This window comes from Pseudophryne corroboree, chromosome 9 (genome assembly GCF_028390025.1).
Source record: "Pseudophryne corroboree isolate aPseCor3 chromosome 9, aPseCor3.hap2, whole genome shotgun sequence".
NCBI lineage: Eukaryota > Metazoa > Chordata > Amphibia > Anura > Myobatrachidae > Pseudophryne > Pseudophryne corroboree.
In genome coordinates this window covers 29,905-56,367 of record NC_086452.1, presented here as the reverse complement: position 1 = coordinate 56,367, position 26,463 = coordinate 29,905, and the positions used below count along the sequence as shown (strand labels likewise).

Here is a 26,463-nt window from a genome sequence, read left to right as displayed (position 1 = left end):
TGTCATCAATCTTTTGTAAAGAGCTGACTCACATAATTCCTTCCATAAGCTCATCCACTCAGATGTCGACTCCCTAGGGGGTGACATCTCTGTTACAGGCAAATGCTCCGCCTCCACCTCATTTTCCTCCTCATACATGTCGACACAACGTACCGACACACAGCACACACACAGGGAATGCTCTGATAGAGGACAGGACCCCACTAGCCCTTTGGGGAGACAGAGGGAGAGTATGCCAGCACACACCAGAGTGCTATATATATATATATATATATATATATACAGGGATAACCTTATATAAGTGTTTTTCCCCTTATAGCTGCTGTATTGTTATACTGCGCCTAATTAGTGCCCCCCTCTCTTTTTTAACCCCTTTCTGTAGTGTACTAACTGCAGGGGAGAGCCAGGGAGCTTCCCTCCAACGGAGCTGTGAGAGAAAATGGCGCCAGTGTGCTGAGGAGATAGGCTCCGCCCCCTTCTCGACGGCCTTTTCTCCAGTCTTTCTGTGGAATCTGGCAGGGGTTAAAATTCATCCATATAGCCCTGGGGGCTATATGTGATGTATTTTCGCCAGCCAAGGTGTTTTTATTGCTGCTCAGGGCGCCCCCCCCTAGCGCCCTGCACCCTCAGTGACCGAAGTGTGCTGAGGAGCAATGGCGCACAGCTGCAGTGCTGTGCGCTACCTTGGTGAAGACAGGATGTCTTCTGCCGCCGATTTTCCAGACCTCTTCTTGCTTCTGGCTCTGTAAGGGGGCCGGCGGCGCGGCTCTGGGACCGAGCTCCGAGGCTGGGCCTGTGTTCGGTCCCTCTGGAGCTAATGGTGTCCAGTAGCCTAAGAAGCCCAATCCACTCTGCACGCAGGTGAGTTCGCTTCTTCTCCCCTTAGTCCCTCGATGCAGTGAGCCTCTTGCCAGCAGGTCTCACTGAAAATAAAAAACCTAAAACTAAACTTTCACTAAGAAGCTCAGGAGAGCCCCTAGTGTGCACCCTTCTCGGCCGGGCACAAAAATCTAACTGAGGCTTGGAGGAGGGTCATAGGGGGAGGAGCCAGTGCACACCAGGTAGTCCTAAAGCTTTACTTTTGTGCCCAGTCTCCTGCGGAGCCGCTATTCCCCATGGTCCTTACGGAGTTCCCAGCATCCACTAGGACGTCAGAGAAAATATTTATATTCATTACGTGTAGTTTCAGTGTCTGAACACAAGAGGGCTTCATAGGCCTCTTTCAGTTGTAAGCTCAGTGACTGAACTCCCGTCTCTTCATGGCGACCTGATACGAGAAGTCCTGAAAAAGCAATAATCTGTTACCTTGATAAGTCAGATCTTTGTGTTTCCGGTACGCATCAAGAATACAAACTTTATCAGTGTAGCTAAGAAACATTAATATAACTGGCCGAGGTCTACGTTGATCATTTGGGCGGTCCGGTCCAATCCTGTGTACTCGTTCCACCAGGATAGAGCCTGAATCAGGAGAGCAGCCCAATTCCTTCGGCAGCCAGACCGAAACCAGCGGCATGAGATCCGCCATTTTAACTGACTCCGGTAGGCCGATGATACGTAAATTACTTCTGCGATTGCGATTTTCTAAGTCCTCAAGCTTCTCTTGGACTGCCGTGAGAGCAGATTCCTGGGACTTAATAACCGCTTGAGCCGCTAGGAGGTCATCCTCAACAGTAGAGATGCGTTGCTCCGCCTCTTCTATACGAGTGTTATAGTCTTTTAGTTGCGACATAGCCGAATCAATGGATTCCTTAAGTCCAGCTAATTTTTTATCGAGCAAGGGTGATATTAAATCAGAAATCTCCTGCGCCTTAGCAATAGCTGTCGAGCTGTATTTGTCAGGGTCGGTGATTCCATCCATTACATCATCTCTCCCAGGTGACGAAGAAGGGCTGGTGGGCGCTGGAGGATTGGCCCTGGTATCTCTGGTTCTAACCACCGCGCCCCCTCTGCCAGCTTTCTGTTGTTTTGCCATAAATGTATCCATAAGGAGGAGCACGAGAATACAGGCACTGAATATGTCCGTCTAGCCTGGCAGATCCGATGCAGTGAACAGCAGGGAGGTTACATATAGACCAACCTTCTACTATTCCAAGCAAATGACAAAGTGCATAATACAGAACAGTGGAGGGACAGTGAGAGGATATCAGGCTGCCCCTCTTATGTCTGTAAATATGTGCAGCGCCTAAGCAGATGAAGGTAGCACTCTTACATATAATTCTCCCAGCCACAGGGGGGAGGGTTAGGGTAGTGGAAAAAGAGTTGGTCTCTTACTATTTAACTTGGGGCAGAGTTGGCCAAGTTCCAGGAACCAAGATGGCCGCCGGGTCCTCAAGCACCCCAGAGTGTGCACTGTGCAGATCTCAGCAGGGCTCAGCGTGTGCAGGGAGTCCAGTGAAACTCCTTACTCTATTCAAGCTGTGTTCATCCCCTGGGTAGTGGTCAGAGGCCAAGGTGCCGCCAGTCCCGCTGATTCCGCAGGAGCGCGCACGGCGGTGATGGGAGCCGCAAGATGGCGTCGGTTGCCGGAGACTGCGGCGTGAGAGACAGCCGTCGGGCCAGACTCCGGTGTTGTGGCTGCGCAGGGGCCGGCGATGACTCAGTGCCTCCCTGCAGTATCCCCGGCACGGCGCCGCACAGACCAGGTGAGCGCCGGCGCTATTGTAGTCTCTGGACCTGCACTTTGTCCTCAGACCGGGAAGCACATATAAAATGCGGCCGCTGCTCAGGGTCCGCCCACCGGAAGTAGTGACAGCATTTTGATGTCACAGGTTTCCTGGCCTACACCATGGTAGCAATAACCTTTTTGGAAAGGCCCTTGTGAGCTAGGATGTTCTGCTCAACCGCCATGCCGTCAAACGAAGCCGCCGTAAAGTCCAGGTAGACGAACGGTTCTTGTTGAAGAAGATCTCTTCTCAGTGGTAGAGGCCAAGGGTTTGACGGACATGTCCAGAAGAACCACATACCACACCCTTCGAGGCCAATCCGGGGCAATCAGAATTGCCTGGACTCCTTGATTCCTAAATCGCTTCAGCACCCTTGGGAGCAATGGAATTGGAGGAAACAGGTAGACCAGCCGGTAAGGCCAAGGCAACGTCAGTGCAGCTACTGTCGTCTGAGGGTCCCTAGTTCGTAAGCAATACCAACGAAGCTTCTTGTTGAGTCGAGAAGCAATCATGTCTATTTGTGGGCGGTCGATGATACGCTAAAACACCTGATGATGGAGCCCCCACTCTCCCGGGGGGAAATCGTGACAACTCAGGATGTCCGCTTCCCAGTTGTCTACTCCCAGAATGAAGACTGCGGACATTGCTCTTGCATTTCTTTCTGCCCAGAGGAGTATCTTTGACACCTCCCGCATGCAGGCCCTGCTTTTTGTCCCTCCTTGCCGACTGATGTACGCCACTGCCGTGGCGTTGTCCGACTGAACTTAGATTGCGTGATCCCCGAGTAAAGGAGAGGCCTGTATCAGAGCATTGTAGATCGCCCGAAGTTCCAGAATGTTGATCGCAAGTAGGGCTTCGTGGGCTGACCACCTGCCCTGGAATTGAGCCCCCTGGGTGACAGCTCCCCATCCCCTCAGACTCACATCCGTCGTGAAGAGGATCAAATACTGCATCCCAAAACTTCGACCTTCCAGTAGGCTGGAGGACTGCAACCACCACAGGAGGAAAATCCTGGCCTGATGTGACAGCCGTATTGTCCGGTGCATCTGAAGATGTGATCCGGACCACTTGCTCAGGAGATCCAACTGAAACGTTCTGGCATGGAACCTTCCATAATGGATCACCTCGTATGAGGCTACCATCTTCCGCAACAATCTTATGCAAAGATGGATGGATATTCGTCTAGGCCGGAGGACCATTCGGAACATCTCCTGAAGTGTTCTCGCTTTGTCCTCTGGGAGGAACACTTTCTGGGCCACAGTTTCCAACAACATTCCCAGGAACAGGAGCCGCTGAGTTGGCTCCAGATGGGACTTCTGTAAATTGAGGATCCACCCATGGTGTGAAAGAAGTTGGATAGTGTGGTCTATATGGAGCAATAAAAGCTCCCTGGATCGGGGGCGTGGCCTGGCACAGCATGGAGTAAGCAGCAGGCTGCTGTAGCTCCCTGTTCTTCATCCTTGAACCCATCCTTAACCCCGGTGTTTTTGGAAATCACACTTATCTGCTGCTGTGTGAACCTCTCCTGCACCCCCTGAGACGTCTGGCGCCGCTGTGCGCCTTGTACCTGCGGAGATTTGGACATTGTGGAAGGACCACCAAGGCCAGCAGCAGCACCTTCTGCCCTGCTTGTGACCTCTCCCTGCACAAGGTACTCTCCCCTCCCCTCTATGGTGCTGGGACACATGCTCCATTATTACCTGCTGCTGGCAATTACAGAGGCCTGCTGCTTCCCACCCAGTGTGCTGCAGTATATATGTTTATGCCTGGGCCCTGCATTGGGCTGGCTGCCTGAGTCTCTCTAAACATATTAGGATTACAATTCTGATGTGCTGCACTGCCTTCTATGAATACTGACTGTGCCCTGATTATCTTGGATCCTGTTTGATCACACTCAGGGGTGCATTTTGTGTTTCTTAATTCCCTGAAGCAGCTGCTGTACTCCAAGCTTCACTATATAAGACTTTACCACTCTCTTTGTGCTTATTTACTCTTTTTTTCCTGGAGCGATTATTCCTCCTGCAGTAATATGGGAAAAAATAAGAATTTACTTACCGATAATTCTATTTCTCGTAGTCCGTAGTGGATGCTGTGAACTCCGTAAGGACCATGGGGAATAGCGGCTCCGCAGGAGACTGGGCACAAAAGAAAAGCTTTAGGACTACCTGGTGTGCACTGGCTCCTCCCCCTATGACCCTCCTCCAAGCCTCAGTTAGGATACTGTGCCCGGACGAGCGTACACAATAAGGAAGGATTTATGAATCCCGGGTAAGACTCATACCAGCCACACCAATCACACCGTACAACTTGTGATCTGAACCCAGTTAACAGCATGATAACAGAGGAGCCTCTGGATAGATGGCTCACAACAACAATAACCCGATTTGTTAACAATAACTATGTACAAGTATTGCAGATAATCCGCACTTGGGATGGGCGCCCAGCATCTACTACGGACTACGAGAAATAGAATTATCGGTAAGTAAATTCTTATTTTCTCTGACGTCCTAGTGGATGCTGGGAACTCCGTAAGGACCATGGGGATTATACCAAAGCTCCCAAACGGGCGGGAGTGCGCGGATGACTCTGCAGCACCGAATGAGAGAACTCAAGGTCCTCCTCAGCCAGGGTATCAAATTTGTAGAATTTAGCAAACGTGTTTGCCCCTGACCAAGTAGCTGCTCGGCAAAGTTGTAAAGCTGAGACCCCTCGGGCAGCCGCCCAAGATGAGCCCACCTTCCTCGTGGAATGGGCTTTTACAGATTTTGGCTGTGGCAGGCCTGCCACCGAATGTGCAAGCTGAATTGTACTACAAATCCAGCGAGCAATAGTCTGCTTAGAAGCAGGAGCACCCAGCTTGTTGGGTGCGTACAGGATAAACAGCGAGTCAGATTTTCTGACTCCAGCCGTCCTGGAAACATATATTTTCAGGGCCCTGACAACGTCCAGCAACTTGGAGTCCTCCAAGTCCCTAGTAGCCGCAGGTACCACAATAGGCTGGTTCAGGTGAAACGCTGAAACCACCTTAGGGAGAAATTGAGGACGAGTCCTCAATTCTGCCCTGTCCGTATGAAAAATCAGGTAAGGGCTTTTACAGGATAAAGCCGCCAATTCTGACACACGCCTGGCCGAAGCCAGGGCCAACAGCATGACCACTTTCCATGTGAGATATTTTAAGTCCACAGTGTTGAGTGGTTCAAACCAATGTGATTTTAGGAAACCCAAAACAACATTCAGATCCCAGGGTGCCACTGGAGGCACAAAAGGAGGCTGTATATGTAGCACTCCCTTAACAAACGTCTGGACTTCAGGCACTGAAGCCAGTTCTCTTTGAAAGAAAATCGACAGGGCCGAAATCTGGACCTTAATGGATCCTAATTTTAGGCCCATAGACACTCCTGCTTGCAGGAAATGCAGGAATCGACCCAGTTGAAATTCCTCCGTCGGGGCCTTTTTGGCCTTGCACCACGCAACATATTTCCGCCAGATGCGGTGATAATGCTTTGCGGTTACATCCTTTCTGGCTTTTATCCAAGTAGGGATGACTTCGTCTGGAATGCCTTTTTCCTTTAGGATCCGGCGTTCAACCGCCATGCCGTCAAACGCAGCCGCGGTAAGTCTTGGAACAGACAGGGTCCCTGCTGGAGCAGGTCCCTTCTCAGAGGTAGAGGCCACGGGTCCTCTGTGAGCATTTCTTGAAGTTCCGGGTACCAAGTCCTTCTTGGCCAATCCGGAGCCACGAGAATAGTTCTTACTCCTCCCCGCCGTATAATTCTCAGCACCTTGGGTATGAGAGGCAGAGGAGGGAACACATACACTGACTGGTACACCCACGGTGTTACCAGAGCGTCACAGCTATTGCTTGAGGGTCCCTTGACCTGGCGCAATACCTGTCCAGTTTTTTGTTGAGGCGGGACGCCATCATGTCCACCTTTGGTTTTTCCCAACGGTTTACAATCATGTGGAAGACTTCTGGGTGAAGTCCCCACTCTCCCGGGTGGAGGTCGTGCCTGCTGAGGAAGTCTGCTTCCCAGTCCCGGAATGAACACTGCTGACAGTGCTATCACATGATTTTCCGCCCAGCGAAGAATCCTTGCAACTTCTGCCATTGCCCTCCTGCTTCTTGTGCCGCCCTGTCTGTTTACGTGGGCGACTGCCGTGATGTTGTCCGACTGGACCAGCACCGGCTGACCTTGAAGCAGAGGCCTTGCTTGGCTTAGAGCATTGTAAATGGCCCTTAGCTCCAGGATATTTATGTGAAGTGATGTCTCCAGGCTTGACCACAAGCCCTGGAAATGTTTTCCCTGTGTGACTGCTCCCCAGCCTCGCAGGCTGGCATCTGTGGTCACCAGGACCCAGTCCTGAATGCCAAATCTGCGGCCCTCTAGAAGATGAGCACTCTGCAACCACCACAGGAGAGACACCCTTGTCCTTGGGGACAGGGTTATCCGCTGATGCATCTGAAGATGCGATCCGGACCATTTGTCCAGCAGGTCCCACTGGAATGTTCTTGCGTGGAATCTGCCGAATGGGATTGCTTCGTAGGAAGCCACCATTTTTCCCAGGACCCTTGTGCATTGATGCACTGATACTTGGCCTGGTTTTAAGAGGTTTCTGACTAGCTCGGATAACTCCCTGGCTTTCTCTTCTGGGAGAAACACCTTTTTCTGGACTGTGTCCAGGATCATCCCTAGGAATAGAAGACGTGTCGTCGGGATCAGCTGCGATTTTGGGATATTGAGAATCCAACCGTGCTGCCGCAGCACTACTTGAGATAGTGCTACTCCGACCATCAACTGTTCCCTGGATCTTGCCCTTATCAGGAGATCGTCCAAGTAAGGGATAATTAAAACTCCTTTCCTTCGAAGAAGTATCATCATTTCGGCCATTACTTTGGTAAAGACCCGGGGTGCCGTGGACAATCCAAACGGCAGCGTCTGAAACGGATAGTGGCAGTTCTGTACCACAAACCTGAGATACCCTTGGTGAGAAGGGTAAATTGGGACATGGAGGTAAGCATCCTTGATGTCCAGAGACACCATATAATCCCCTTCTTCCAGGTTCGCGATTACCGCTCTGAGTGATTCCATCTTGAATTTGAACCTCTGTATGTAAGTGTTCAAAGATTTTAGATTTAAAATAGGTCTCACCGAGCCGTCCGGCTTCGGTACCACAAACAGCGTGGAATAATACCCCTTTCCCTGTTGCAGGAGGGGTACCTTGATTATCACCTGCTGGGAATACAGCTTGTGAATGGCTTCCAATACCGCCTCCCTGTCGGAGGGAGACGTCGGTAAGGCAGACTTTAGGAAACGGCGAGGGGGAGACGTCTCGAATTCCAATTTGTACCCCTGAGATACTACCTGAAGGATCCAGGGGTCCACTTGTGAGTGAGCCCACTGTGCGCTGAAATTCTTGAGACGGCCCCCACTGTGCCTGAGCCCGCCTGTAGAGCCCCAGCGTCATGCTGAGGACTTGGCAGAAGCGGGAGAGGACTTCTGTTCCTGGGAACTGGCTGTTTGCTGCAGCCTTTTTCCTCTCCCTCTGCCCCGGGGCAGAAATGAGGAGCCTTTTGCCCGCTTGCCCTTATGGGGCCGAAAGGACTGCGCCTGATAATACGGCGTCTTCTTTTATGTTGAGAGGCTACCTGGGGTAAAAATGTGGATTTCCCAGCAGTTGCCGTGGACACCAGGTCTGATAGACCTACCCCAAATAACTCCTCCCCTTTATAAGGCAATACGTCCATATGCCTTTTGGAATCAGCATCACCTGACCACTGCCGCGTCCATAACCCTCTTCTGGCGGATATGGACAGCGCACTTACTCTTGATGCCAGTCGGCAAATATCCCTCTGTGCATCACGCATATATAAAAATGCATCTTTTAAATGCTCTATAGTCAGTAATATACTGTCCCTATCCAGGGTATCAATATTGTCAGTCAGGGAATCCGACCAAGCCACCCCAGCACTGCACATCCAGGCTGAGGCGATTGCTGGTCGCAGTATAACACCCGTGTGAGTGTATATACATTTTAGGATATTCTCCTGCTTTCTGTCAGCAGGTTCCTTAAGGGCGGCCGTATCAGGAGACGGCAGTTTAGGAATTATCAGTTTTTTATCGGGAGAAACCCACGCTTCATCACACACTTCATTTAATTCCTCAGATGCAGGAAAAACTACAGGTAGTTTTTTCTCACCAAACATAATACCCTTTTTAACGGTACTTGTACTATCAGAAATGTGTAAAACATTTTTTATTGCCTCAATCATGTAACGTGTGGCCCTACTGGAAGTCACATTCGTCTCTTCATCGTCGACACTGGAGTCAGTATCCGTGTCGGCGTCTGTATCTGCCATCTGTGATAGCGGGCGTTTAAGCGCCCCTGATGGTCTTTGAGACGCCTGGACAGGCACAAGCTGAGTAGCCGGCTGTCCCATGTCATCAAACTGCTTTTGTAAAGAGCTGACACTTTCACGTAATTCCTTCCATAAGCCCATCCACTCAGGTGTCGACCCCCTAGGGGGTGACATCTCCACTACAGGCAATTGCTCCGCCTCCACATCATGTTCCTCCTCATACATGTCGACACAGCCGTACCGACACACAGCACACACACAGGGAATGCTCTGATAGAGGACAGGACCCCACTAGCCCTTTGGGGAGACAGAGGGAGAGTATGCCAGCACACACCAGAGCGCTATATATATATATATATATATATATATATACCGGGATAACACTATACAGAGTGTTTTTCCCCTTATAGCTGATGTTTATATTATACTGCGCCTAATTAGTGCCCCCCCTCTCTTGTTTTACCCTTTTCTGTAGTGCAGGACTGCAGGGGAGAGTCAGGGAGACGTCCTTCCAGCGGAGCTGTGAGGGAAAATGGCGCCAGTGTGCTGAGGAGATAGGCTCCGCCCCCTTCTCGGCGGACTTTTCTCCCGCTTTTTTCTGGAATCTGGCAGGGGTTAATATACATCCATATAGCCCTGGGGATTATATGTGATGTATTTTTGCCAGCCAAGGTGTTTATATTGCTGCTCAGGGCGCCCCCCCCCCCAGCGCCCTGCACCCATCAGTGACCGGAGTGTGTGGTGTGTATGAGGAGCAATGGCGCACAGCTGCAGTGCTGTGCGCTACCTTGGTGAAGACTGATGTCTTCTGCCGCCGATTTTCCGGACCTCTTCTTGCTTCTGGCTCTGTAAGGGGGCCGGCGGCGCGGCTCTGGGACCGGACTCCGAGGCTGGGCCTGTGTTCGGTCCCTCTGGAGCTAATGGTGTCCAGTAGCCTAAGAAGCCCAAGCTGGCTGCAAGCAGGCAGGTTCGCTTCTTCTCCCCTTAGTCCCTCGATGCAGTGAGCCTGTTGCCAGCAGGTCTCACTGAAAATAAAAAACCTAAAACTAACTTTTCCTAAGAAGCTCAGGAGAGCCTCCTAGATTGCACCCAGCTCGGTCGGGCACAAAAATCTAACTGAGGCTTGGAGGAGGGTCATAGGGGGAGGAGCCAGTGCACACCAGGTAGTCCTAAAGCTTTTCTTTTGTGCCCAGTCTCCTGCGGAGCCGCTATTCCCCATGGTCCTTACGGAGTTCCCAGCATCCACTAGGACGTCAGAGAAACCGGCAATGCTGCTGCCACTGCTGCGCACTTGGAAAGATTTGCTAGAAATCCACGCGGGCCGACACCCCCGCATACCCAGGCTACACCGCCTCCCTCACCGCGGCACGATTCGGAGGAAACCTCTGTTACTGATGTTATGCAATCCACCCAGCAAATTCTGCAAGCCATCAATACGTCTGAGACGAGTGTGATGGACAAGATCGGCCAGGTTCAGGCTGACATCTCAATTATTCGTCATGACATGCAAAGGCTGCGTGAGCGTGTGGGGGGTGTAGAGCAACGTGTCTCTGACATTGAGGATGTGACTGCACCACTCAAGGATAGTGTCGCTGACCTTTCATCCCAGATGGCTGCTATTAATACCAAGTTGTCGGATATGGAGGGGCGCTTACGAAGAAATAACGTACGCTTTGTGGGGCTGCCTGAGCGAGCTGAGGGTACACATCCAGAACAATTCTTGGTGGACTGGCTACTCAGTGTGTTTAAAAAGATGATTTTAGTGCGCAATTCGCGGTGGAGCGCGCACATCGTTTACCCTTTCAGGCCCCCCCTCCCGGAGCCCCAGCGCGCACCTTTATTGCCCGCATCTTTATTGCCCGCATGCTCCACTTCAAGGATCGGGATGCCATTCTCCGCCTGGCCAGGGTGCACAGTCCGTTGCAGTTTGATAACCACTCTGTGTCTGTTTTCCCTGACTTTGCTATGGACGTACAGAAATCCAGGTCCCAATTTCTTCAGGTCAAACGAAAGCGGAGGGACAGGCAGATTCAGTATTGATGCTGTTCCCTGCCAGACTGCGGGTGATATATGAGGCTCTACCCATTTCTTCAACTCTCCGAGAGAGGCCGAGGCGTGACTGGAGCAGAGACCCCGGCACCTCGCTGAATGGAGCTCCTATTGTACCGCCAGTTTATTCTGTGGTTTTCTCTCTCTCTCAGGTTTTTCTTTTTTTAATTATGTGAGAGTTCATATGGTTGACTATTGTATGTGAAGGTTTATTTGTATGTCTTTTTACCGGGGGCCACTCCTTTACAGGGAGCCCTTGCTGTGATATAGTAGTTGGGGGTGTCTACTCCTAACTCTTCCCTTTTTACGACCTTTACTATTTAGTTTTTTTTTTTTGTAGTTTAGGTAACGGGAAGTTTGGTTGGGGATATAGGTATATCTAGGTTCCTGATGGATGTACAGGGTGGGGGGTGGTTGGGTTGTTGCTGTTTTATTGTTTTTTTGCTTAAATATTGGTATTTTTTGTTATGGTCAAGTACTGCTGGTGATTTAAGGCTGCAATGTATCTTTATAGTCATGGTGGATGTGTTCTGGCGTCCTTGCTTCTCGATTGCTCTGAACTTTTTATCTTCCTCTCTCTTGCGTATTTGTACGCCTGCTGCTCTGATCTACATGTGCTCTGATGAGGTATTCTCTGTCATTGTGTCATTTCACCTTTTTCTCTTCTTTTCTCCTGTTTTCCAGTCTAACGTCTTTCAATGTTGGTAGTTCTGAGGGGCTTCACCTACTCGGCTGGAACGTGAGGGGCCTTAACAATAAAATAAAGAGAGCATTGGTCCTGTCGCAAGCTAAAAAATATAAGGCGGATATTTTTTGCTTTTCGGAGACTCATTTGGTTGGTGTTAAGACGATGGCCCTGAAAAAACCGTGGGTGGGATGGCTGTTTCATTCTACCTTTTCACAAAATGCCGGGGGGGTGTCTGTACTTATCAGAAAATCGGTAAATTTTCATTTAGATCATAGTCAGGTGGATCAGTATGGTCGCTTTGTTTTTCTTAGAGCCTTCATTAACTCCACCCTTCTACATATTCTTGCAGTATATGTCCCCCCCCCCCCCCTTACAGTAATAATGTTTTGCGACAAGCTATGTCGTTTGTTGCATTGTCACCGTCTACTCCCACCATCTGTATTGGTGACTGTAATGATGTAATGGACTAATCTTTAGATAGGTGGAGAGAGAGCCCCCATACTGATCTATCATCTCCTTCTCCTACCCCCTTCTCTAATTTAACTACTGAATTGGGATTAATTGATATTTGGAGGGTCCGGTTTCCCCATGAGAGCCAATACTCCTGCTATTCGGCTACTTTTAATACATTCTCCCGTATTGACCTGGCCCTCATATCACCAGATTTGACCCCTAAGGTAACTCAGATTAAATACTTACCCAGAGGGATTTCCGACCATTCACCTGTCTTATTGGTTTTAGAATCTTTGTCTCCCCAGGGGGTCTTGTTTTGGAAACTTAACCCATTCTGGCTGTCCTTAATGGGTGATGGAGCTGATTTGCTTGCTGACTGGTGAGACTTCCAGGATTTTAACGCCTCCTGCCCTACCCCTACTGTTAAGCATGATGCCTTTAAAGCCTCTATCCGTGGCTCCTTATTAAAAGGGTGGCTGCTATTAAAAGGTCTAGTAGGGAAGAGGAATCCCGCCTTGAAAAAATTTGTTGTCAATTAGAAGCCGACTATATTTTGCACAAATCCCCCTCCTTGCATGCTAGCTGGGAGATGGGCAGACGGGAGTGGACGACGTTTCTTTTAGATAAATCCAAGCGTCTGTTATTGTTCTCCAAGCATTTTCTATACTCTCAGGCGGAGATTGGGGGTAGTTATCTCACCTTCCTATCTAGGGAAGAGAGGGGTAGTATTTCTGTCCAACAGGTGTGTGCTCCCCAGGCTGTTATGAAGTACTCGTGCCCTGATATTACTGAAGTACGGGTCTAAAGTGTCTTATACAATGGATCAACTGAGAGACTCTCTCTCCCATATACAATTGCCCCAAATGTCTCCGGAATCTGTTGAATATTTGGATTACCCATTCACCACTGAGGAATTAGATGCTGCTATAGCATGGTTCCCCAATAATAAGGCTCCCGGGTGTGACGGAATACCCATTGAATTGTACAAACGCTTTAAAGAATTCTATACCCCTTATTTGGTTGAACTATTTAACACTTTGTTTGACTACGGTTCTTTGTCCCCCTCGATGTCTGAGGCTATAATAATAGTAATTCTTAAGCCGGGTAAGGACCCCACCTCCCCGGACTCCTATCGCCCTATCTCCCTATTATCTACAGATGTAAACATTTTGGCTAACATTTCAGCTGTTCGTTTAAATAAAGTTGTTACATCTATTGTCCACTGTGACCAAACGGGTTTTATGCCAGGGAAGTCTACGGTACAGAACCTCCGAAGACTCTTGCCATCTGCAAAGAGGGGACAGGTCCGAGGCGGGGGCAGTGGTGGTGTCCCTGGATGCTGCCAAGGCCTTTGACTCGGTAGAATGGGGGTACCTGTGGGAAGTGCTTCATAAATTTGCGTTCGGTCCTAAATTTGTTCGGTGGGTCCAGTTGCTCTATTCTTCCCCGGCTGCTCGTGTTTCAGTCAATGGTCATGTGTCACGACCCTTTTCACTGGAGAGGGGTACGAGGCAGGGCTGCCCACTCTCTCCGGCCCTATTTGCCCTTGCCATTGAACCGCTAGCTAGTTGCATACGTATGTCCCCGGACATTGTAGGCATTAAGGTTGGGAGCCATGTTGATACTATCGCACTATATGCTGACGATATGCTTTTATTTCTTAATGATTCAGAGAATTCGTTACTCACTATGTTGCAGTTAGTTAATCATTTTGGAACTTATTCTGGTTTACAGATAAATTGGAACAAGTCCAATATCTACCCCATATCTGGTGTTCTCCCTGATGTGACGGACTCCTCTTGCCCGCTGCAGTGGACCCTCCAGTTTAAATATTTGGGGATTTGGATCTCTCCTTGTCCGCAAGACTATGTTGCGTTAAATGTGGAGCCTGTGACACGTAATTTTAAAAAGAAGGCTCACCTGTGGAAGAAGGTTCCTCTCACTGTGATGGGCCGTATTAAATTATTTTAAATGTCTATCCAACCCAGGTATCTGTATGTGCTGCAACATTCTTCTGTGTACATACCTAAAAAAGTTTTTTCCTCTATTGACAGCGTATTGAACTCTTTTGTTTGGGGAGGCGGGGCGCCTAGGGTGGCTATGAAGGCCCTGGTTAAGTCCAAGTTAGATGGAGGTCTTGGCCTCTCTAATTTGAGACTATACTACTTGGCCTCTCAGCTGGTTTACCTTTCTTGTTGGCTCCTGGATGCAGGTGGGGACACATTGTTGGGGTTCTATGCCGAGTGGGTGGAGTCTCCTCTCTCTCTACTTCATTTTTTGCTATCTGGCTCTACTCTCTCTGGTCTTCCCCCTATTCTTAGACAGGCTCTTCTGGTCTGGCGATTGGCGCACACCTTTTTTGACTGGCAAGACATTGATACTGATACACCCCTGTGGTTTAATGCCTCTTATAGGGAGTTACTGCCCCTATCCTCGGATACTTTATGGCGGCGGATGGGAGTTACAACATTTGCTCAGCTTTATGATAATGGTATTCTTCATTTGAGCGGCTACGTGGCGACTATGCTGTTGCTAATACTGCTTTTTTTCACTACCTCCAGCTGCGTCATGCACTGCAGGCGCAGCTGGGTACGGCCCCCTTAACTATATCAGTGTCTCCAGTCAGGAAATTGCTCCTTTTGTTGGGGTCCAGGGGACACATATCTCTGATTTATGCCACATTGAATGTGCAGGTTAATTCTCATCTGTTTGACCCCTTGAAACTTAAATGGGAAGGTAATATTGGCGCTCTCTCCAATGAACAATGGATACAGATTTTGGGATCCATTCGTTATACCACCCCGTGTGTTCGATATCAGCAGGTATATTTTTATACCTTACATAGAACATATCGTACCCCAGTAATGTTGTATAGTGCACATCTTCGCTCTGATACCTGCTGTCCGAAGTGCAATGGGGAGGGTGCTGACTTTTGGCACCTATTATGGTCATGCCCAAGGTTGGCACCATTTTGGGCTGCAGTTTGGAATGATATTGTCCTTACAGAACCATAATTTCCAGTAATGAGCTCTAGATTGTGCCTGTTCGGGTTAGACCTTGAAGAGACGCATTCTCTGGTCATATATCGTTATGTACTATGCTTAACCACTCTGGCAAAAGTCTTGATAGCCAGAAAATGGTTCTCCCATGAATTACCCAATATATCTCATAGGCGGGCTCTGGTCAACGAGGTTTCTGGCCATGAACGAGCAATGTTTAGATCTAGTGACATGCTGGTTAAATACTCTAATAAATGGGATAGATGGAATACGTCAGCCCTTGGAGTGGGTGGGATGTGATGGAAAGGGGAAGGTATCCTGTGTAATGTATACTGTAGCTAATACGGAATGTGATATTATGCCTGTTAGCTCTGGGGCGATGCGGGAAGAATGGAGGCTTTAGAAAGGACTCGTTGTTGTATTGACTATATATATATGCGATATGTTGCCTGCTACATGTCATATCTTGTTTAACAGATATACTGTAAATCCAATGTCATTGATGTTTTTGATATACTATTTTTTGTACTTGACCTGTTTGTTGAGCTAGGTTTAGCTGCTGTATGGTTTTTTTTTTTGTTTGTATATGTAAAACACTATCAATAAAAAATTACGGAATTAAAAAAAAAAAAAAAAAAAAAGATCCCTGAATCTTTCTTTTATCAAGAGATCGTCCAGATAAGGGACAAAATTGACCCCCTGGACCCGAAGTTGGTACATCATCTCTGCCATCACCTTCGTGAACACCCTCGGAGCTGTGGATAGGCCGAAGGGTAGCGCCTGGAACTGGTAGTGATCGTTCAGCAGGGCAAGTCTCAGGTAAGCCTGGTGAGGTGGCCAAATCAGGATATGGAGATAGGCATCCTTTATATCCAGTGAGACCATGAACTCCCATTCTTCCAGGCCCGCAATCACTGCTCGCAAGGATTCCATCTTGAACTTGAAAACCTTTAGGTAAGGATTCAAAGATTTTAGATTCAAAATGGGCCTTACCGAACTGTCCGGTTTTTGGTACCACGAACAGGTTGGAGTAGTAACCAATTCCCTGTTGTTGCAGTGGCACTGGAACAATGACTTGGCACTGGAACAATTTTAGCATGGCCTGTTGCAGCGTAATACTCGTATCCTCCAAAGCTGGTTAAGCTGGATTTGAAAAATCGTTGGGGGGGAGCACCTAGATGCAGCAGAGCTCCCACCTCGAGATCCCCTTGGGGTGGGTGGGCACAGTCATGCTGAGGCCTTAGTGGAAGCTGAACTGGTGCTCTCCCGAGAACCTGCGATTGCTAGTTTTCTTGTCTTACCTCTGGTGCCTATTCTGAGTATGCATTCTAAGCACAGTCAATGGGCCCTACAAGCTTAGACGGGCGTAGCTCAAACCCTGGAAGCAACCTAAGCACCGTCTTGCACGACTTTACCAACATATTCAGCTGCACCACCAAATCCAGTAGGGAATCTCTGGCCGAATCGCTGTCGAGGCTCGCAACAAGATTGTCGGCCCGATTTTCCATAGCGCAAGCCACCCATGCCGATGCTAGTAAAACGTCGGATAATGACCCCAAAGCCTATAACCATGGACTTGACAACTTTCCAATTTTTTTATCTAGCGGATCTTTAAAGGACGCAGAGCACTGAACAAGGAGATCCATGTTTTTAGCTAAATGTGCCACTGCGTCAACCTTGGGAGGCAGTTCCCACTTGGATACATGGAGGTTGATAAAATTAGCAGCGAAGTGTGTGAAGTGCCATTGACGCAGCGTTTCAAACCCCGGCACTGGCCCCCGATCTTGCACCCTTCACGTGCTGAAATCAGACCCAATTTGCACAAAATTGGTCGGACATTTATGGGGTGGCTAGCACTTTTTGTGCAAATTCGGGCCGCCGTAAAGTGCAGCCGCTGATGCGATGACAAGTACACGCAAGACCATTGCAGCTAATTCAAATGACCCATGATCTGCTGAACCTTCCAGGCTTCCTTGATGAGATTAAAGAGATCCAGAAAAGACTGGAATATAACGATCTTCCCGCGCAGGAACCGACCCACGGCCTCTGCTTGGGAAGCAACATCCGAACAGCCCGTAGAGTGATGCACAGTAGCAATAAGGTCTTCCACACCGTGACTTGAGGGAGACTCCAGGTGTCATTTGCAGGGATGACATCAGTCTCCGCAAGTACACCCCCCCGCGTCTGAATCTTCTAATGTATTTCTGAAAGGAAGTAGACTCATGCATCTTGGTAGCCTCCAAAAAGTGTTCTAAATAAGACACTTTCAAACCCTGACGTTCCATGGTATGGAGCCAGAGTGGATCAGACACCGTTTGGGGAGATGTACCGCCAGGAGCATGCGGCAAGGTGACATGCAGCGAGGAAACAGGCACAGCAGCTGCCCTTGCCTGATCCTCCTGCTGAAGCAAAACAGGCGGCACTAATGCTGGATACAGATATATGTACCCAGCGACGGTCCGATCCGCTGAACTGAAATATTGTCTAGTGCATATCTTCTCAAACTTGGTCCTCAGGACCACACACAGAATCACAAGTAATAATTAACTCCATCTGCGGACCTTTTAAAAATAAGATTTTACTTACCGATAAATCTATTTCTCGTAGTCCGTAGTGGATGCTGGGGACTCCGTAAGGACCATGGGGGATATAGCGGCTCCGCAGGAGACAGGGCACAATAATAAAAGCTTTAGGATCAGGTGGTGTGCACTGGCTCCTCCCCCTATGACCCTCCTCCAAGCCTCAGTTAGGATACTGTGCCCGGACGAGCGTGCATAATAAGGAAGGATATTGAATCCCGGGTAAGACTCATACCAGCCACACCAATTACACCGTACAACCTGTGATCTGAACCCAGTTAACAGTATGATAACAACGAAGGAGCCTCTGACAAGATGGCTCACAACAAGAATAACCCGATTTTTGTAACAATAACTATGTACAAGTATTGCAGACAATCCGCACTTGGGATGGGCGCCCAGCATCCACTACGGACTACGAGAAATAGATTTATCGGTAAGTAAAATCTTATTTTCTCTGACGTCCTAGTGGATGCTGGGGACTCCGTAAGGACCATGGGGATTATACCAAAGCTCCCAAACGGGCGGGAGAGTGCGGATGACCCTGCAGCACCGAATGAGAGACTCCATGTCCTCCTCAGCCAGGGTATCAAATTTGTAGAATTTAGCAAACGTGTTTGCCCCTGACCAAGTAACTGCTCGGCAAAGTTGTAAAGCCGAGACCCCTCGGGCAGTCGCCCAAGATGAGCCCCCTTCCTTTTGGAATGGGCTTTTACAGATTTTGGCTGTGGCAGGCCTGCCACAGAATGTGTAAACTGAATTGTATTACAAATCCAGCGAGCAATCGTCTGCTTAGAAGCAGGAGCACCCATCTTTTTGGGTGCATACAGGCTAAACAGCGAGTCAGATTTTCTGACTCCAGCCATCCTGAAAACATATTTTTCAGGGCCCTGACAACGTCAAGTAACTTGGAGTCCTCCAAGTCCCTAGTACCCGCAGGTACCACAATAGGTTGGTTCATGTGAAAAACAGAAAACACCTTAAGGAGAAATTGAGGACGAGTCCTCAATTCTGCCCTGTCAGAATGAAAAATTAAGTAAGGGCTTTATATATGATAAAGCCGCCAATTCTGACACACGCCTGGCTGAAGCCAGGGCTAATAGCATCGTCACCTTCCATGTGAGATATTTTAAGTCCACAGTGGTGAGTGGTTCAAACCAATGTGACTTTAGGAAACTCAAAACAACATTGAGATCCCAAGGTGCCACTGGGGCACAAAATGAGGCTGTATATGCAGTACCCCTTTTACAAACATCTGAACGTCAGGCACTAAAGCCAGTTCTTTCTGGAAGAAATTCGACAGGGCCGAAATTTGAACCTTAATGGACCCTAATTTTAGGCCCATAGACAGTCCTGTTTTCAGGAAATGTAGGAAACGACCCAGTTGGAATTCCTCTGTAGGGGCCTTCTTGGCCTCACACCACGCAACATATCTTCACCAAATGCGGTGAAAATGTATTGCGGTTACATCCTTCCTGTCTTTGACCAGGGTAGGGATGACTTCATCTGGAATGCCCTTTCAGGATCCGGCGTTCAACTGCCATGCCGTCAAACGCGGCCGCGGTAAGTCTTGGAACAGACAAGGCCCCTGCTGGAGCAGGTCCTTTCTTAAAGGTAGAGGCCACGGGTCTTCCGTGAACATCTCTTGAAGTTTCGGGTACCAAGTCCTTCTTGGCCAATCCGGAACCACGAGTATCGTTCTTACTCATCTCCCTCTTATGATTCTCAGTACTTTTGGTATGAGAGGCATAGGAGGGAACACATACTCTGACTGGTACATCCACAGTGTTACCAGAGCGTCCACCGCTATTGCCTGAGGGTCCCTTGACCTGGCGCAATATCTGTCTAGTTTTTTGTTCAGGCGGGACGCCATCATGTCCACCTTTGGTTTTTCCCAACGGTTTACAATCATGTGGAAGACTTCCCGATGAAGTCCCCACTCTCCCGGGTAGAGGTCATGCCTGCTGAGGAAGTCTGCTTCCCAGTTTTCCACTCCCGGAATGAACACTGCTGAGAGTGTTATCACATGATTTTTCGCCCAGCGAAGAATCCTTGTAGTTTCTGCCATTTCCCTCCTGCTTCTTGTGCCGCCCTGTTTACGTGGGCGACTGCCGTGATGTTGTCCCACTGGATCAATACCGGCTGACCTTGAAGCAGAGGTCTTGCTAAGCTTAGAGCATTGTAAATTGCCCTTAGCTCCAGTATATTTATGTGGAGAGAAGTCTCCAGACTTGATCACACTCTCTGGAAATTTTTTCCTTGTGTGACTGCTCCCCAGCCACTCAGGCTGGCATCCGTGGTCACCAGGACCCAGTCCTGAATGCCGAATCTGCGGCCCTTTCATAGATGAGCACTCTGCAGCCACCGCAGAAGAAACACCCTTGTCCTTGGAGACAGGGTTATCCGCTGATGCATCTGAAGATGCGATCCGGACCATTTTTCCAGCAGATCCCACGGAAAGGTTCTTGCGTGAAATCTACCGAATGGGATCGCTTTGTAAGAAACCACCATTTTTCACAGGATCCTTGTGCAATGATGCACTGATACTTTTCCTGGTTTTAGGAGGTTCCTGACTAGCTCGGATAACTCCCTGGCTTTCTTCTCCGGGAGAAAACATCCTTTTCTGGACTGTGTCCAGAATCATCCCTAGGAACAGTAGACGTGTCGTCGGAAAAAACTGCGATTTTGGAATATTTAGAATCCACTCGTGCTGTCGTAGAACTACTTAAGATAGTGCTACTCCGACCTCCAACTGTTCTCTGGACCTTGCCTTTATCAGGAAAGCGTCCATATTTCTTTTAAGAAGAATCATCATTTCGGCCATTACCTTGGTAAAGACCCGGGGTGCCGTGGACAATCCAAACGGCAGCGTCTGAACTGATAGTGACAGTTCTGTACCACGAACCTGAGGTACCCTTGGTGAGAAGGCAAATTTGGACATGTAGGTAAGCGTCCCTGATATCCAGTGACACCATATCGTCCCCTTCTTCCTGGTTCGCTATCACTACTCTGAGTGACTCCATCTTGATTTGAACGCTTGTATGTAAGTGTTCAAATATTTCAGATCTCACCGAGCCGTCTGGCTTCAGTACCACAATATAGTGTGGAATAATACCCCTTCCCTTGTTGTAGAAGGGGTACTTTGATTATCACCTGCTGGGAATACAGCCTGTGAATTGTTCCCAATACTGCCTCCCTGTCGGAGGGAGACGTTGGTAAAGCAGACTTCAGGAACTTGTGAGGGGGAGACATCTCGAATTTCCAATGTACACCTGGGATACTACGTGTAGGATCCAGGAGTCCACTTGTGAGTGAGCCCCCTGCGTGCTGAAACTCTTGAGATGACCCCCTACCGCACCTGAGTCCGCTTGTACTGCCCCAGCGTCATGCTGCGGACTTGGCAGAAGCTGTGGAGGGCTTCTGTTCCTGGGAATGGGCTGCCTGCTGCAGTCTTCTTCCCTTTCCTCTACCCCTGGGCAGATATGACTGGCCCTTTTGCCCGCCTGCCCTTATGGGGACGAAAGGACTGAGACTGAAAAGACTGTGTCCTTTTCTGCTGAGATGTGACTTGGGGTAACAAAAGGTGGATTTTTCAGCTGTTGCCATGGCCACCAGGTCCGATGGACCGCCCCTTTATACGGCAATACTTCCATGTGCCGTCTGGAATCTGCATCACCTGACCACTGTCGTGTCTTCGTCTGGCAGATGTGGACATCACATTTACTCTTGATGCCAGAATGCAAATATCCCTCTGCGCATCTCGCATATATAGAAATGCATCTATAGTCAATAAAATCTTGTCCCTGTCAAGGGTATCAATATTTTCAGTCAGGAAATCCGACCAAGCCCCCTCAGCGCTGCACATCCAGGCTGAGGCGATTGCTGGTCGTAGTATAACACCAGTATGTGTGTATATACTTTTAGGATATTTTTCAGCTTCCTATCAGCTGGCTCCTTGAGGGCTGCCGTATCTGGAGACGGTAACGCCCCTTGTTTTTATAAGCGTGTGAGCGCCTTATCCACCCTAAGGTGTGTTTCCCAACTCGCCCTAACTTCTGGCGGGAAAGGGTATACCGCCAATAATTTTCTATCGGAGGAAACCCACGTATCATCACACACTTCATTTAATTTATCTGATTCAGGAAAAACTACAAGTAGTTTATTCACACCCTACATAATACCCTTATTTGTGGTACTTGTAGTATCAGAAATATGTAACACCTCCTTCATTGCCCTTAACATGAAACGTGTGGCCCTAAAGGAAAATACGTTTGTTTATTCACCGTCGACACTGGAGTCAGTGTCCGTGTCTTCTGTGTCAACCGACTGAGGTAAATGGGCGTTTTTACAAGCCCCTGACGGTGTCTGAGACGCCTGGACAGGTACTAATTTGTTTGCCGGCCGTCTCATGTCGTCAACCGACCTTGCAGCGTGTTGACATTATCACGTAATTCCTAAATAAGCCATCCATTCCAGTGTCGACTCCCTAGAGAGTGACATCACCAATACAGGCAATTTGCTCCGCCTCCTCACCAACATCGTCCTCCTACATGTCGACACACACGTACCGACACACAGCACACACACAGGGGATGCTCTGATAGAGGACAGGACCCCACTAGCCCTTTGGGGAGACAGAGGGAGAGTTTGCCAGCACACACCAAAAACGCTATAATTATACAGGGACAACCCCTTATACAAGTGTTTTCCCTTATAGCATTTTTATATATGTAATCATATCGCCAAATAAGTGCCCCCCCTCTCTGTTTTAACCCTGTTTCTGTAGTGCAGTGCAGGGGAGAGCCTGGGAGCCTTCCTCACAGCAGAGCTGAGCAGGAAAATGGCGCCGTGTGCTGAGGAGAATAGGCCCCGCCCCCTTTTCGGCGGGCTCTTCTCCCGGAGTTTGTGAGATCTGGCAGGGGTTAAATACATCCATATAGCCTCAAGGGCTATATGTGATGTATTTTAGCCATAAAAAGGTATTATACATTGCTGCCCAGGGCGCCCCCCCCAGCGCCCTGCACCCTCAGTGACAGTTGGTGACTGTTGGTGAAGTGTGCTGACAACAATGGCGCACAGCTGCAGTGCTGTGCGCTACCTTATGAAGACTGAAAGTCTTCTGCCGCCTGTTTCTGGACCTCTGGACCTCTTCAACTTCGGCATCTGCAAGGGGGGTCGGCGGCACGGCTCCGGGACGAACCCCAGGGTGAGACCTGTGTTCCGACTCCCTCTGGAGCTAATGGTGTCCAGTAGCCTAAGAAGCAAATCCATCCTGCACGCAGGTGAGTTTACTTCTCTCCCCTAAGTCCCTCGTAGCAGTGAGCCTGTTGCCAGCAGGTCTCACTGAAAGAAAAAAACCTAACTTAAACTTTTATTCTAAGCAGCTCAGGAGAGCCACCTAGATTGCACCCTTCTCGGCCGGGCACAAAAATCTAACTGAGGCTTGGAGGAGGGTCATAGGGGGAGGAGCCAGTGCACACCACCTGATCCTAAAGCTTTTATTATTGTGCCCTGTCTCCTGCGGAGCCGCTATATCCCCCATGGTCCTTACGGAGTCCCCAGCATCCACTAGGACGTCAGAGAAATGTGTAATTAATGCACCTGGTGAGTTACCTGCAAAACATGCACTGTGTGGGGGCCTGAGGACAGAGTTTGAGAACCTCTGGTCTATTGTGTACCCAGCTAAAGTTCAGAGACAGACCGTCCGAGCTGGCTACCCAATGGCAGATGCGGCAGCTTTCGACGTTAGGGGCGATACTAGACTTCACCTGACTGTCTGCCCCCAATGCCCCAGAGTCCACCGGGCCACACAGTAATTCCATAATACACTGGGCAGAAGTGAAAATCAAAGCCACAATGACAATTTTATGCCTTGACAGTTAAACCCTAAAAATTAAAAAGTTGTTTAAAGCTACAGCCCTACCCTGCAATCCCATGGTGCAATGTCCCACACTCCCTAACAAAGACCAAACCCCCTCACTGGATACGCTTAGCGTTAATAACAATTATACATGCAGAGAGGTTACCACAAATGAGATGAGATTATCAGAACGTACCTCTTCTATACCAGCAATGTTATTTACTGCTAGTTTCTTCAGCGAGCTCTGGAGTTTCTTGTCATCAGCTGTTGCTGTTCTATGTACAACCTTCTTCTTTCTGCGGGCGGTGCCCTACAAGGTACAAACCCAACTGTAACATTCTCACAAACACAATTTACAAATATGTGTAATGGTTTCTGCAGATGCCTGGCCACATTGGAGATTGCTCGTCAGTGCAATCCTGACATTCTCTTGTATACAATAAGCTGTTGCAGGGTCACAGTAACCTGAGCAGCACAAAGGAAATACAGAGCACATTAGACTGCAGAGAAATAGCGTACAGGAAAATGCTCTGCGGGTGATGGCCTCACTGTGGGAAACCCTCTAAGAGATATAAAAGACATTTTATATATACTATAGTAATAGAACCACGGTCAGGTGCATGCTGTCTCCGTATACTGTCCCTACTTAGTCTACTTACCCACTGTTCCTCATGAAACCTTGCTTACCGAGGGACTCGCTCAATAATAAATGCCAAGCCCAGCATAGACTCATCAGAGACTGAAGCGCAGCAGAAGCTACTGTTCTACTCTGTTTTCTATCATGGAGAGGTGACTATACACCCAGCCGCCGCTACTGAGCCACGGTTACCAGGGCGGAGCACAGTGGAAGGTGTCATTCTATTGGAGGAGTAATGTTACATACTAATAGCTGCTGTCAGACAGTTGTAGTCTGAGAAGTAACCACCAGCGCTCCCTAGAACACATTGGCGCTGCATAGCGTCTATATTGTATAACAGAGAGCAAACTTGTGCAGATACCTAGGAAGAGAGTATATACTTGTGCTGCCGATGTGCAGATACTTCCCTGGCTGCTACCATCATCTACATCTGACTGCAAATTATTATTAGCAATTTCGTATATAGCGCAGCAAATACCACTGTGATTTACAACTGGAAACAGTGATAAAACAAAACTGGTCAACAGTCAGTGGTAGGAAGGCCCTGCTCTGGGTGTAGCAACACGGGCCTTCCTCCCTATCGCACCCCTGGCCGACGGGCGCAACAACTTCATTTCAGCTTGCTACCCCCAGATCGCGCCCATTACTATAGTCGTGTTTAGTCACTTGATGCGCCTAAACCAGACTGGAATGAGCACGATAACGAGCCACATTTGCATATCGTCCCTCTCTCTCCCACCACTTTAGACGGAAGATAGCGGGTGCAATATCATTTGAATTCAGCCCCATGTATTTTAAGAAAAATACACTTGCCCTCTCCATGGTGGTCTAGGGGAATCCGGAGCTCTGTGGGCTACTGGATCCCCAGTCTCCTCCCAGGCAAACTGTATGCCTTCTCTTGTAGCCTCATCCATTAAAGTGGCTTGAAATGGTTGAGAGGAGACTGGCCAACACAGCCAGCTAATTCTTTCCCTGGAGTCCCAAATGGCTTTCACCCTGGCCAGGAGACTCTGCAATTGGGACCTTGGTTGTCAGCACCTGGATGGTTACTAACACAGAAGAGTGACCACTTCTCTCTGTCCATAGGGGACAATGTTCGATGTGTACATGGACGATGCACACATGGCACATGCACTGACTGGGTATCTATCCCGTGGAATTGTGCTTTACAAAGGAGGCCTGCGAGCCGGAGCAGAAATATGTGAAAAGTCTATCAGTGCAAAAATAGAATGAGCATCTGGTGCCAGAACAGCAGCTGCATATATCCCCATCTAAAGTGACGGGCGATATAGAGCAATAGGGCGTGCTGAAACTATGTGCGTCCTTAGAAACAGACACGCAACTGGATGTTTGATTGAAGGGAAGCTCAAATTTCAGAATATTTTTGTCAAGCAAGATTCTTACATTGACACTAAATGGGGAGAATTCAGTGGTTTTTTGTGTTTTTTTTTTGGGGGGGGGGGGGGGGGGGGGTCTTATTTTCCTGTCTAGACGTCCAAACAATTGTCGCAATTCAATTGTTGTTTTGGCGCAAATGTGCAACGCTCAAACAGACCGGGTTTAGCTGTTTAAAGTTCTGCTTCGGAAGTCCCGACTACTGTTTGGATGTCCGAAGTGACGAGTTTGCACACATTTTTTCCACACCTCAGGAGGCTGCGAGAAAAAAACAACAACTGACCACCGTGGCTGCTGGGTGCCCGGACCCTAACTATTAGAATGCTGCTATCTAGTGGTGGCCGCAATTAAATCGGCACCAGTATGACCAAACATTGTGACACTAAAAGTAAATAGGGGAAGAAACAAATCAAACATTTCTTATTTATACTATAGACTACTAACCTTTCCGCCTATCCGGACCTGAGCCTGAAGTTTAGCTAGTTTTTCCTGATTCATAGTGGACCTGAAAGAGAGAGTTTGATGAAATGTCACGCAGGTTATGTTCTATGTATCTCCTGTAGTGAAAGAGAGACAATGTCACATCCAGTATAATGCAGCAGCCACATGAAGGGAAAACACCGGATAGTTACACAACAAACAACAATGCACTGTACATCCAATTCAAGTAAGAATATTGAAGTCAAAACTGTTAAATAAATAAAATAAAAATGTTGTTACAGCAGTTTGATAAAAACTGGGGCGGGACGTACTAAAGGAAAATGCGGTAAAACCCTCGAAAA

The 26,463-nt window shown here is 48.6% G+C and overlaps 1 protein-coding gene across 1 annotated transcript in view; it reads right to left on the bottom strand.

The window, feature by feature from the left end:
• BTF3L4 (basic transcription factor 3 like 4) overlaps window positions 1-26,195 on the bottom strand; it is a 78,316-nt gene extending 52,121 nt beyond the window's left edge. Inside the window, exons 1-2 of the mRNA XM_063938875.1 lie at window positions 26,126-26,195; window positions 23,846-23,959 (exon numbers count right to left, since the gene is read on the bottom strand). Coding sequence (XP_063794945.1) covers window positions 23,846-23,959; window positions 26,126-26,179 — 168 coding nt within the window. The 5' untranslated portion in view covers window positions 26,180-26,195. The remainder of the gene's footprint in view (window positions 1-23,845; window positions 23,960-26,125) is intronic.
• Window positions 26,196-26,463: the final 268 nt, after the last annotated feature.